General features: G+C 40.9%; 3 protein-coding genes across 8 annotated transcripts in view; all 3 read left to right on the top strand.

Moving 5' to 3' along the window:
- The window catches only part of LOC116038581 (homeobox protein Hox-C10a-like), a 133358-nt gene that overhangs the window by 100336 nt on the left and 18948 nt on the right, over positions 1-14074 (top strand). For 2 of the 5 annotated variants that reach the window (XM_036007928.1, XM_036007927.1), the window contains exon 3: positions 2363-2635. The exons of the other annotated variants lie outside the window; for them this stretch is intronic. The gene's annotated coding sequence lies outside the window, so the exon portion shown is untranslated. The remainder of the gene's footprint in view (positions 1-2362; positions 2636-14074) is intronic. 5 annotated transcript variants of the gene reach the window in all.
- On the top strand, positions 7414-9915 carry hoxc6a (homeobox C6a). 2 transcript variants are annotated; one of them, XM_031283249.2, is made up of 2 exons: positions 7414-8300; positions 8748-9915. In XM_031283249.2, the coding sequence occupies exons 1-2, from the start codon at positions 7904-7906 to the stop codon at positions 9053-9055; spliced, it is 705 nt and encodes a 234-aa protein (XP_031139109.1). In that variant the 5' UTR covers positions 7414-7903; the 3' UTR covers positions 9056-9915. The 2 variants fall into 2 exon arrangements, with proteins under 2 accessions (XP_031139109.1, XP_031139100.1); XM_031283240.2 differs by having other exon boundaries at positions 7415-8300; positions 8745-9915.
- Positions 10654-13616, top strand: hoxc5a (homeobox C5a). Its single transcript, XM_031283261.2, has 2 exons — positions 10654-11329; positions 12549-13616. Exons 1-2 carry the CDS (start codon positions 10852-10854, stop codon positions 12755-12757), a joined length of 687 nt encoding a protein of 228 aa, XP_031139121.1. The 5' UTR covers positions 10654-10851; the 3' UTR covers positions 12758-13616.

Below are 14074 nucleotides of genomic sequence, written 5' to 3'. Positions count from 1 at the left end.
TAATTAACAGTACCGTCTCTCCGTGTAGTTATGTGTCATGCAGCTAAATTATTCAAAACGTCTGGTGCGTCTATAGCCCGTCTGCTTTTTATCCGTTCAGTTCTAGACTATCTGAACAAGCTGAAGTGATCCATTCGATGTGTATATGAGACACTATGTATGCAAATACCGTGCAGACTACTGTAAGGTGGGACTGTTATTCCTTAAATGGATACTATTTACTTATTAGGTATTTCACTTTAATTCAAAAGTTAAATACAAGTTTAATACAATTTTTATTATTTCTTAAGCTTGAAGGTAGATTATGAGTTTTGGGGAAATGAAGGCCTAAACGGAACCATGTATGTATGTATGTATGTATATATATATATATATATATTTTTTTTTTTAGACACATAAATAAATAAAAATAAACAAAGCTGCACAATGTTCTTCAAATAACGGTTGTTTCTTAATAGTTTTATTTATTTGTTTTCAGTGAAACGAACTTACAGCTAAACAAAGCAGAGCAACATGTATTCAGTTTGATTGGTAAAGTTAGTGTAGCCTAACGAATGAAAACGAAACGAAAGCGCAGTTTTACATACAGGCTTAACGATTGCATTTTAACTGTGTAAAAAGGCGCATTGCTTGCAAACTGCTTTTCACTTTTCCTCGATGTAAGTCCAAGCTGATACCACAAAATCAAATAGGGTCTTGCAGATCCTCAGTTCAGGGCTGTTTCCCCTCAATTGTGTCTTGTATTTGTCTGAATGAGACAATGTTCAAAGCCCATCCAGGGTGTTTATTTCTCTATTTACTTGCGTGTAGTCTTTAGAAAATTCCGGATGTGTCCCCAAGTCACAGCTATTCTGCACCGTGTGTGTGTGTGTGTGTGTGTGTGTGTGTGTACTTTTACCACAGGGTTGACATTACCAATAAAGTTTAGTGTACCTGCTGTAAACTTTATTGGCGGTGTAAATGCACGGCTCGGATGGGTCTGCATCTTTTGCCTCTGTGTGCCGAGGCTCAGTGTGGAGATCACGGCCTGCAAGGACAAGGTGCGCCGCTCATCAATCCAAGTATGTAACTTAAATGTCTCTGATTATTTGGGTGTAGTGCATTTATTTTATTCGTTACTGAGACTATGTGCCATCATTTTCTTGGAAAAAAAAAAGAAAAAAAGCGAGAGGTCTTGTTCTAGTGGGGAAAAACCTGCGCGTTATGCCCAAATTAAATGATTTTTCATCTATTGTTCTCTTCATCTTTAATCCTCTTACTCTTCTATATCTTACATATATTTCAATGCAATATATTTGTCAAAGGTGAAGACATTTTCTTGTAAACCCTTGGCCGCCTCATGTTCTCATTTCTAAGATGAAAAAAATGTATGTCCGTGGTTTCAAATGCGTCATTTTTTCCTTCTCTGTGTGTGTTACTCATATATCCTGTTGAAAGTTAGGACAAGATTTACAGTGTATGTTGTTTCTTTGTCAGAAGGTTGGAAAGCGCGCCTGTGTGTGTGTGTGTGTGTGTGTGTGTGTGTGTGTGTGTGTGTGTGTGTGTGTGTGTGTGTGTGTTTGTGTGTTCGTTCTCTGCAGCCTCAAACTCCACCTTTTCTGTTTCAAGTTTAAAAACACGACTACTCCTTCCAGCACTTAAGGCTAGTTAAATTTTACATAATCTTGATATTACGCATGTACCTGGAGCATCTAGTTGATGTCTCATGTGGTCAATGGGACCTTATATCTGCTTACTGGCATGCAGTCCATCCTGAGAATCAGTCAGAGAGAAAATGGCCCTAATATGGAAGTATCGTTTAGCTAATTGAAGTTTAATTGGACGTCTCTCTCTCTCTCTCTCTCTCTCTCTCTCTCTCTGTCTCTTTAAGCCTCTCTCTGTTTCTTTTCCTCTCTCCCCTCTCTCTATTTCCCATTTCCCGTTGGCTTGGGTACATCATGGCATACAGCGTGTCCACCAGGGAAACTGTCATTTTTCTTTGACGCACGTCTAATTTGTGACATGTGGGAAATCTTAGTATCACGTACCATGTCGTGTGGCCATTTTTAGTTTAGTGCAATCGAAAAAAAGAAAAGGGGAAAAGATGGGTGCAAACATTCCTGGTTGTTAAAGGGAGAAATTTACAGCTGAGTAATAAAAGTTTACGACTGAATCCTCCCTGCGATTGGCTGCTGCGAGCCACGTGGCACACGCTCTATGAACATGAACTTTATGCTGTTGTCTATTCTCTGGTCCTTCCCTTGTATCAGCAGCAGACTAAGCTTTGGCGTAGAAACGTCTTTTTTCTTAACTCTATTATAATATTATTATAATTTTGGCGCTGCTTCGTGTGATATTCATCCGATCTCCGACTTCCTGACAGAGGGATCTTCGGGACAGTCGCCGCCTCTAGCAGCCGCTGCGTTTATCCCCCCCACCCCACCCCCCGGAGGCAATAAAGCCGCGACTGGGAAGAGAAAAGGAGCAAGCATGCCTGCTAGAAAAGACTTTTCTCGGCAAACAGACAGCCTGCCTCCATGAGCTCCTTATCCGGGATGAGATGTGCGCTCTGTTGATATTTCGCACTCGCCGCCGTGACCCCTCAGCCGCTGTGTTGGACCACAGCGAAGCTACAAACTACGGAGAGCGTGCTAGGGTAAGATTACACACATATCTCTTATCACTCTTTCTCAATGTTTTCATGTTGTGTTCAGCTGGTGGTGGCTGGGTTGAAATAATGAATGATGCAGTGTGTGTGTGAGTGAGTGATTGAGTGAGTGAGTGAGCAAATGAGATGTCTGTTCTGTGTAGTTGTGACCTAACCTGTAGCCTGGGAGGCTGCTGATTGTACCTTCCTGGATCTGGTGTAGCAGCACCTGCGTGTGTATTGAACGCTTTAGCCTACATTAGCGGAGCATTGTAGAGATTCTGTGCCGATGTGTAATAAATTGCCTACTTATAGTAAACTTTGTCATCACCCATGACCAGGCAGTGACAAATTACATGCATGTGCTCTAAATATTGTTTCCATACTTGTTGTCATATTCAGCCTGTGCCAAGGGCCTTACTATCATATCATATGCAATTTGACGTACACGCACCGCGCACACACACACACACACACACACACACACACACACACACACACACACACACACACACACACACACACACACACACACACACACACACACACACACATCCCGGCAGTGCCCCCTAGCGATCAGAAGGGTTGCATGTGGAAGTGGGCGGGTGTTGAGGCTTGTTGTTTATGGCTGCTGGTTTTCGGCGGCGGTTCACTGCGGATGTCAGCTGACCCAGCTGATACACTGCTGCCAGTGTGTAACATCCATGGTAACCGCACGAGCTGACACCGATGAGTGTTTCTGAGTGTCTGATTTGTTGTCACCTCGGTGAATGAGAGAATGGTCTGTTTTATTGTTTTGTTCTGATATAATGAGATGCAGTGATTTGTTATATGATGCTGTGACATAATCACTGACGACATTGATGATGAGCAGGCTGAGATTTTATTTACACCATTTTCATTTTACACCATAAGCAAAAATATATTATCACAAATATTATTGAAACCACCAGCATTAACATTTTTTTAAACATTAGTTAGCGTTATGATCGAACTGCGTGAAACATGGATGGTGCCAAATTCCAAATACAGTCCACCATTTCTTTCCAACATTTTGACAAACATTGTGATCTAGATTAATTTCTAAATATCCTTAGCATGTGGAACATCACACAAATGGGGCTGAAACCTATCTTTATACCTGTGTGTGTGTGTGTGTGTGTGTGTGTGTGTGTGTGTGTGTGTGTGTGTGTGTACTTTTTATGTGCATTTGAAGTTGAAAGCGGTTGTCTTATCAAAGATCAGTTTGCTGAAATGCTCCCTCTGTGTTTTATTATTGTCTGTGCAGAGACAAAATATTTTAGTGTCATAAAGTGATTTCATGTGTTTCTGTCCCCTGCTGAAGCTCAGCAGTCTCTGCATTTTAATCTTGTGAAACACAATTATTGGCGAAGCCTTTGAAGTCTTATAACCTACTGTTACACACGTTGCTTGTTTTTCCCTTATGAAACATTGCTATTGCAATGAGTCGTGTCCGCTGTGCCCAATACTATGCCTGCAGAGAGAGAGAGAGGGAGAGAGAGGGAGTCTTTTATACATAACGTTGAGGTTGTTAGGTAAATCTTGGTTTAAAATAAGAGGGGAAAACCACAGTCTATTGTTTTGCCCTGCAGTGATTTTAAAACCAGAGATAGGTTCGCCTAAAACTCCATGAAGTCATGAATCTGTCCGCATCACCACATTTAGAACCTCACTTACCAATCCCGACAGGGCAAAAATTTTGCCCTACTAATGGTCATAATTTATGATGTGTGGATCAACATGCGCTCATTGGGCAACAGCTTCCTGAGTGCTTAACGAGCATAAAGTCGAACACTTCCGGACATTAATTGGGCTAGCCAGCGATGGTAAAGTGCTTATAGAGGGCTTTACATTGTTAGTATGTGAATTACTCCTTATTAGTAAGGATAGAAGCGGGGGAGAGGAAAAAGCATCAGGGGCAGACTAGACTTTTCCTCCCTCGCTGTGTTTTTAATCATGGCTGATAATGCAGAAATTTTACAGGCCCCATATAACTAATTCTGAGTAATGTTGTGCTGTTGGATATTGATGTATAAGAATGCTAAAGAGAAGCTCTAGGTTCATGGACGTGGATGGGCCCTGTTGTGTTGCAGGGGAGCAGGCTGTTAAATTAGGCCTTCAGAAGAGCCAATTAAAGTGTTCATTTAAAACCGATCCAACATGATTGTAACTAACATTATAACCTCGACAAATATAATAATAAAAGAAATGATGACAATACGAATGATGATGATGATAATAATAATAATAGTTCTGTTACGCATGATTTCCATCAGGTGTAGCCTTCATTGCGCATTCACCGTAGATAACTACAAATCAAGAGCATATACTTCATTAATTAATTATTAATGCTAATTATTAATATATATGGCTAGTACTTAGTACCAGGCTATTTTTTTAATATATTTTTTCGTCTTAGACCTTGCTGGTTCATTCGTTCGTAATATCCTTTTAAAGATCGTGTAAACCTGGACCAAACGGCTTCTTTCCTTCCTGCATCAAAAGCAGCGCTTGTGATTTGCCTCACGGGCCGCAATAAAACGCTAAAACACGAGGGAAAGAATGACCTTTCTAATTCTGCACACAGGCACAACCTCTGCTGCATTCCTGCCTCTCCAGTCCACACATTGGCTTTAGTGTTCAGCCTTTATTTACAACCTAACTTTATGGACCAGCGTGTTTTTTGGGTGGGCTGACTAACAATTGAGAAAAATCTGTGCTTTTAAACCCAAATAATTCAATCTAATTTGTAATAGTCAAAATAAAGCTTTTAAAAGTTCTGTTAATTTGAAAGCTTTTTATAATGAGAAAATTACAACAACTGCGTGGTGACACAACAGAAATTGTTATAATGAAACAAATGCTTTCACAAATCACACATGCTGCTTCTGACTCCGTGAGCATGACAAATCAGGACAGAAACACTGTCTGACAAACACCAAATTCATCACATTTTGAACGTCATTGCTATTGTTTGAATTTAAATTCAAATTTCATTTAGCATTTAAGGTGAATATACTTTGTGTTATGTAATGTGTTATGTTTGGTAACATCGTGGGTTAAAAATGCATTCATATAGTTACATCCTGCTATTGAGTTTGTACTGTCCCATGATCAACTAATTCGTTAGTTAATATCAAATAGAAAAGGAAATTATAATCCCAGGACAGCAGTCCTGGGACATTATACCTTTCAACTTTTGCGCTTTATTTGCCTCAAATCTGTGCGTCGCGGATGTCACATATGGCCACGAATAAGGTGAAGGGGAACTTTTATTGCACCAGCTACTTCCTTCTCTTTGTTCTTGTCTCTTTTATGGGCTATTCAGGATCCCAAACAACAGACCAAACAGTGTTGCACGTTTAGGCTGCAAGTATTCACCCTATTGAAGAAATCAATGGGGTGGACCAATAGGCTGCTGCGTTTGAACAGACATTTTCAATAACTGTATTGATTATTTTATTGGTATCTATTATGGCCTGTTGCGAAATGTCAAGATAATGTGAATTATATTGTTTTAAATGAATGTGTGGATTTTTTTTCCTGTCTAAACGTGCTTGTTTTTTTAAAAATAAAATGCTGGTGGTGTAAAACTGCGCTCTTATCAGCTGTAGAAAAATAAAATTGAATTATATGGAGCACAGAAAACAGAGAGTGAGAGAAGCTGGTCTCCTTTCTATAATGTGGACTTTTTACGTATTTACAGCATATTTCGCCCTGACCTGCGCTCAAGTCTTGCAAATTTCTTGCAGAACACCTCTAAAGTAATTTCCAAACCCATAATTTGCTGCTGAGATAATTATCGGTTCCCCTTTCCCCTGTGTGTGTCAGAGGAATGCCGAAGTATGATCAGAACAGGGGAAAAAGGCGAACATCTGCATAAGCATTTTAACACGTTGCATTTTACTGTAATTCAACTCTAACTTCTGTGCGTACATTTAAAGCATATTGTTAATTGTTATGAGTTAAATAGACTGTACCTGAGAGCTGTGAGCTCATAGTGAACACCGGGCACTCTTGGCCTGTGGAGGACTTTGTCTGGCGTGTGCTGGACAGTCGTATAACTGATTAGATTTTCAGAGTGTGACAGAAATGATCTTCTTAGACGCAGCTCTTTACTAGTCGGCCGGACCTATGCACGCTATTTCCCTTGACTTTATGCCTCCACGTGCTGTGCATTGCTTTAATTTCTGAGCCTGGGAGATTGCTGCTCGTGTTGCAGGGCTTTGCTGCAGAGATAGTTGTTGGTGTGCTGGGGAACGTCACTTGTTTTATTGCCCTCACAGAAGAGAGACCATAAACGCATTCTTACCACCTACACCCTCCCCCAGTTCACTGCAAAAGCATTGAAATTGCTCACATGCCAGATAATTCATACACAATGGAAACATTAACAGTATGTTGGAAACTCGTCGATATGGCTGAGATAAACAATAAATTCTAATATGAATTTCAGTCTTTATACATGGCGGCGTGTCCTGCCTGATGAAAGCATGTATATTGTAGCCCATTGCTGCAGTGGTGTTATGAAATTAAAACTGAGTTTTAGAAACACACACACACACACACACACACACACACACACACACACACACACACACACACACACACACACAATAACTCAGAATCACAGGGCAGGGTTTTGCTTTATAGTTCAGTAAACTGATTTAATAGCTGATTTCCTGAGTTGCACTCTATAAGACACATTTGGCGTTGTGTTCATGTGTTTTTATGCAAATTGTTCGCCTTGCAATGAATGTGATCACTGTACTGAATGACACTGCCCACATTTCACATCAAACTTCCTCCCTAAACACCACATATTCTTAAACTTCAAATAAAAATGTCTCATCCAGCCAAGCTTATAGTGTGCCACTCCAACTCTGCGTTGTGTTTATCGGCATTTAGCACTAATGTTCAAGCTCTGAGCTAAAAGCTACAGTTTCTCCTCAACTCCTGCCTCTCAATTGGTGGAGAATGGTCAGCTGACGTTGTCATATTGTCTCTCACCGAGCCAAGCCTCGGCTATAACACTCGGGTTTGTGCGTCTTAACCGGAGATTGAAAATTAATAATATTGAATCCTCAAAGTAGCCCACGTCCAGTTAGAGAAGCAGAAAGTCACGGAGAAAAAAAGAAGACCTTGGAGAAAGGTGTGGTTGGTTGACACAGACGGGAAGGAGATTTACTGAGAACGAGATTGAAAAGAGACCGATAAAGACGTGGGGAGAGTTGGAGAGAGGGTTACAGGCAAGGTATGAATTCTTATTTCGCAAACCCGTCGCTCTCCTGCCATTTATCCGGTGGTCAAGATGTTTTGCCTAACGTACCCCTAAACTCCACCACCTATGACACAGTCAGACATTTTTCGTCGTACGGTGCTGCTGTGACCCAGAATCGGATATATGCACCTTTCTACTCTCCTCAAGATAATGTCGTTTTTGGGTCTGGCAGGGCACAATATGAATATGGATCAAACGTGTTTCTTCAAGACAAGGACGTGCTCCCCAGTTGCAGACAAACAAACATGGGACTCAATACACAAAGCCACATTGCTCAAGAATACAGTTTGGATCAAGGAAGAGCAGGAGCGCAGGATCAGAAAACCAACATCCCGATCTACCCGTGGATGCAGCGAATGAACTCACACAGCGGTGAGTTTTACTACGACAAATAAATTAAGGAAATGGGCCAGTTTTACGATATGTCTTACCAAGAGAGTAAGTTACTTTTTATGGCCCCATAAAACATTACTGTATCCCCTCGACTTGTAGATGGGCCTTTGCATGTGCAAACAAACAGCTTTCATATTAAGAAAGATATAGTAGTTCTAATGAGTAGCGTGAGACAGAGAGAATACATTATGCTTTCATTATTTTAGATAATAAAGCAAAGATGCCCTATGAGATAGGATTTGTTTTTCAGTGAAAATGTGTTTATTTTTCTTCGTGGATTTGGATTACAATTATGATTTTAACAATGAGGTAAAACTTATGCTCAACTGCTTCAAAGTATTATTGGAGCGCAGCATGCTTTTTATGTCAAATGTGTCTTCGCCTTATAGACGGTTAAATTAGTGACTTCACTTTGTATTTCAGCAGGAGTGGGCTACGGGACAGACAGACGCAGAGGACGTCAAATATACTCTCGTTACCAAACACTCGAGCTGGAGAAGGAGTTTCACTTCAACCGCTACCTGACCAGGCGCAGACGCATCGAAATCGCAAACGCGCTTTGTTTAACAGAGCGGCAGATCAAAATCTGGTTTCAGAACCGACGCATGAAATGGAAGAAAGAGAGCAACCTGACCTCCACCGTAACTGGAAGTGAACAGACAGGAGCCTCTCCAGAGGAGGAACGCAATGGCGAAATTGAAGAAGAGAAGGATGAGGACAAGAAGAAAGAATAGTTTAAAAAAGAAGAGGAGAAAAAAAATACCTGATGACCATCAAAACCCAACATAACTACCTAAAAAAATCTATATGGACTTGAGAGCGACTTCACTGCATGATGGCTACCCGCAGCTCTCACACTTATATCCCATGTTGACTACAGGACTGTTGAGCCTGAGAAATCCAGATTATTTCAGCCACAGCCCCTGTGACATTTGGAGCGCTGACTTTTTTTTGTTTTTGTTTGTTATTGCAATGTCACTTGTATTGTGAAAATAAAAAGAAGTATTCATTTCTACGTTATTTCTTATGCCAGTAAAATCTATGTGTTATCCCCACCACACCCCATCCATCACTGTGAACTCTTTGATCACCTCACAAAATACAGTGTTGGTCAGACTTAACTCAATGTTGTACATGCCCATTCCACGGAAGGAAAGGACCGGCGGACACTTTATTTTATAGTATCTAGTACTTGAATCATCCGCAGAAAAGTGTCCTGCATAAACATGAAAGTTGCACGAATAAAGACTATAGTCCCCCCACCACACACACACACACACACACACACACACACACACACACACACACACACACACACACACACACACACACACACACACACACCTGAAATGCCTGTAAATAATCAACAGTATACTATGTAAATCCTGTGAGGACTTAGGTGCATTTAGCCGCTTTAATAGACGCTGCATAACAAACAATTGCGCTTAGCCCCTTTTTCTGATCATTTGAAACAATAGGCTTTCCTCGTGAGATAGATTTGTACACTAGTAATTCTTCACTTCTGTTTTGGAGTTACGAATTCATGTTTTGTCATAATTGTGTATCATGGAATAAAATATTTGTAAAAATGTCACCCTCGTCTTGTGTTTTTGGAAGCATTGCACGTTTTGAGTCAGATGACCAAGAAGCAAGAAAGATTTCTTAAAACATTAAAACACTCAGTGCGTGATTGTGGAGGCTTATTTAATTTTAATTTTATCATGACCTTTATGGTGAGGGGAGGCTGTAAATGCAAGTAGGTAATAAATAAGCTAATGAAGTGGTTTTAAAGCAAATGTTGGTCTCTTAAATATGAAATATTCAACTTTCTGATTGACATAGAAGCACGGGAATGAGCTGCCAATATGCAGTTACACACTAGGCTATAACATTCCCGTAGCTGTATTAGGCTATAACACAACTTCCAGCGATGTTCAAGTTTCGACTCCATATGAGTAATACATTTTAACTAAGTGAGCACTTTAATTCCTTTTATTATTATTGTTGTTATAGTTGTTATTATTATTATTGTATTTTTTTATTATATGGGAGTGTTGGTGGACTCGCAGTGTGCCAGGGGCAGAGAGCTCTGTCCGGTTCTGACCGTTTTGCCCCATACCAGACACCAGATGACGCTCTTGTCTTACTGTCCTGCCCTTTTTGCGCTAAAGATCTCTGCCTGGTCCTCAACAACCAACAGCTCAAAGTTTACCGGACACGTTTCTCCTATTCATCAATATCCCCATTGAGTATCAAAGCCAATTTATGACTGGCCAACATGTGCACGTGATCCCATACAAATACCCCATATTTGGGCAGCGCACGTCGGATCAAGAATTAAAAAAAGATACCAAAGCCTACTCCACCTATAAATCCTGGATTATTTTTTTAGGGCAGACAGCTCTGAATTTTCCAAAAGCGGCTACAAAGAAAGGCAATGATCAACAAAAACAAGGAAATAACCGCAACATACATGCCGCAGCCCTCTCTAGGTTAAACATAAAGTAGGCTATCGGTGATAGTTTAAAAAATGAGCTCTTATGTTGACAGATGCAATATCAGGCAAACAAGCGAGACAACTTCTCCTAACACTATGTTTAGTTTCGATCTTTCTGGGCGCACGTCCAGCCGCTATGAGGGTGTTAATGTGAACGGGATATTCACTTGTCCCGTCCCCACGACCTCTGTTGAACGGGAGGAGATGAAAACTAGCCTGCGTGGCAATACGGATACTCCTCTCCCGTCAGGACCACAGATAACCATGGTCTCCAGTAGCTCGTCCGTGGACGCAAGCGGGCTCAACTACTGCAGCAGCGCGCTGCTGGGACGAGGGACAGACAGAGACCCGGAGAGGAGCGCAAAATCCGGCGGCAACAAGATCCAGGAGAGCGAGAGAATCGCGGAGAACACGCAAACGGTGAAACGACACACAAATGTGAACCAGCGTCAGGACAGTGAGCAGCGGCCACAGATTTATCCATGGATGACAAAACTGCACATGAGCCACGGTAAAGTTTGCCTATTTTCTAAAGTGCGACTTAAGATGATTTCCCTTATTCACTCTTTACGCTGCAACACTTCTTTTCGCCCGTTCTAGTTTCCCTCTTGAGTTTTATAGGCCAAACGGAGGAAATAATAAAAACTCGCGGTCATAAATTTTATGACAAAGGCATCCATTGCTCGTAAACCTGCTCTGTTACGGTGAAGAGGTGATCTGTGGGGTGATTTATGGTGGTATAATTGGATAAGAGAACAAAACTGTGATAAAACTATGAAATAATATTCACAAATTCCGATCTAAGTATTAGTTTTTGCCTTGCTTCGTTTATAGTCGTAGTTAATGTTTTACATTATCAGGCTCACTGTGTGTGTGGGAGAAGCTTTAGCCTTAAATTGAACTCTGGGAAACACCAATGCCCTGACCCAATCATGAACTTTTCACCTCTTAAAGATTAGAATAGGCGTGCTCCTTCTCCATGCCTTGAAACCACTCGTTGTCTATAGGCTGCATGTGGACAGCGAGCACATTTGCTGCAAAAAGAAGCTACTTTTGTTTTGTGTTATGCAAACATCCAGGAGCACACAGCAGGGACGTTACAAATATTCAAGTCTAAGAGCAGGAAAGGCCTGTTGCTTTACTAAGCACGCCTGTTCATGAGCAACTCTATAAATAGGAAGAAATATCTGGAGTACATCAGATTCCATTTTCTAATCCCACTTCTTTAGATTATACACATCTGTTTTTCCTCCCACGCTGTTTAGTCCTGTGCAGCGAAATATCGAGGCCAGTGTTTCCAGGGAGGCCAACACGTTATTAGTTATCTCGTTTTACATATTACAATAAAATACGATTTCTTAAGTAATAGTCTGGTGTATATGTTTTAATGCAAAATAATGTAGAGGGCCCTCCTTCCTTTAAACGGACTATATTTATTGGATGTAGTTACACCATCATTATCAGTCTGACATAGGCTACATTTTTATTACACAAATCCACAGTAAGTAATATCAGGTTAAATTAGGTTATATAAAGATGTTTGATCTTTGAAATGAGGGTGGAAGTGGACATAAATTAATAGATGTGTGCTTCTTATGCTTATTTATATGGATAACCAATATTTTTTTATATATAGGCCTATGTAATAATACTATTAGCCTAGGCCTACTATTATATTTATTGACCACTACAATGCTGCTGAAAGCTAACTGATTTTAATACCACTTCAGAATCGGAGGGTAAGCGGTCCAGGACCAGTTACACCCGCTACCAGACTCTGGAGCTGGAGAAAGAGTTTCACTTCAACCGGTACCTGAGCCGCCGCAGGCGCGTAGAGATCGCCCACACCCTGTGTCTAAACGAGAGGCAGATCAAAATCTGGTTCCAGAACAGACGAATGAAGTGGAAGAAGGACTCAAAGATCAAAGTGAAGGAATAAAAAGTGCACCAGAGAGCGGGGTGCATGCAGCACGTTTTCATCCCCACGTTGCACAGTGCTGGAGTGCCGCCTGACCTCCGGATGAACTGCTTGGAGCAATGACATCATGACACCGCTCTGTGTGCTTCATCACCAATTATGTGTCACTTGCTGCAGTTTGGGATCTAATGTATTGAATATCACTCACTTTGATCAATCGGTTTACATTTCTAAATTAATTTGCTGCCCATGCGATGATAACCTCACTTTACTGCACGAAGGGGACAAGAGGTTGAGGGGAGCAGGGTCCTTCCCGCTGCAAGGCTTTTGGTCTGCAGTGCACTGAAAGGATGCACAATGCTACTATTAATCTACGTTTTTAATTAGGACAGGAGTAGTGGGGGATGGGTGATAGCCTACATCATTTCCAACACTATCATGATCACGTGATTAAAAAAAAGTTTAAGGTCAACGAATCAAAATAAAGACAAAAATATGACTGGCTGCTTAAGAGCAACAGCGAGATAGTTTCCCACAAGTAGAACTACCTTTCCACCTCTTTCTTTTTCCTTTGTAAATTCACTCTTTAATATGTTGAAGTGGTTGGATGTGTTCAGTGAGCTAAAATCTTTGTGAGTGGGTTTCTGTGAAGGCATCCTCCATGTTGTGTGTCATATCCTTGTGAATCTAAATCATTATGTATAATTCAGCGACTGTATGTGATAATATTGTGATGTGCAATAAAGCCATTTCTCTCGCCCTCTGTAAACTTAAGGCGCTTGGTTCGCACGAGGCCTAATAACGGTTTACACGAGGCCTAATAACTGATAGGTGGCTTAATTGTCGATTGTAACCAATAAAGTCTCATCATTAAAAGTAAGGAATTGTCCTATGGTCAGTATGCACACTTCTGTTATTTATTTCTCATATCAGGGGTAGCGGAATCACACAGCTGGTGTATATGTAATGACTTCACTATAGGTCTACTGAATTAAACTACTATAGTAGTTTACTTACAAAAATAGCCTAGGTACTACAGTTTTTCTTTGTTTCTTTTGTTTCATCCTACTGATCACGTTTTTTTTTTATCCTGGCTTGGAATCCCCAAAATTTCATTGACTGACAAACGCGCTCTGAAGTTTAAGGCCCTCATAAAACTTTATTGCCCCTTTTCCAGCACTCCACCACAGGCAGATTGCCGTTTCCTGTTTTGTCAGGGAAGGAAGCGACACACTAGCCTGTGATAACACTCGCCCACAACACAACATGGATGCAAAACTTTGGTTTCCTGTGGCCGCAGACTGACGCGCCATCACTGTTGAGACCATATGGCAACTT

This window comes from Sander lucioperca, chromosome 12, assembly GCF_008315115.2.
Source record: "Sander lucioperca isolate FBNREF2018 chromosome 12, SLUC_FBN_1.2, whole genome shotgun sequence".
NCBI lineage: Eukaryota > Metazoa > Chordata > Actinopteri > Perciformes > Percidae > Sander > Sander lucioperca.
Note: the sequence above shows the minus strand (reverse complement) of the source record. Positions and strands in the feature narration are given on the sequence as shown.

Bases quoted from the DNA above. Each gene is read 5' to 3' on its own strand.
- hoxc6a (XM_031283240.2), top strand. From the start codon at position 7,904: ATGAATTCTTATTTCGCAAACCCGTCGCTCTCCTGCCATTTATCCGGT. The intron at 8,301-8,744 runs GTGAGTTTTACT...TTTGTATTTCAG, and splicing joins GCGAATGAACTCACACAGCG to CAGGAGTGGGCTACGGGACA.
- hoxc5a (XM_031283261.2), top strand. From the start codon at position 10,852: ATGAGCTCTTATGTTGACAGATGCAATATCAGGCAAACAAGCGAGACA. The intron at 11,330-12,548 runs GTAAAGTTTGCC...ATACCACTTCAG, and splicing joins AAAACTGCACATGAGCCACG to AATCGGAGGGTAAGCGGTCC.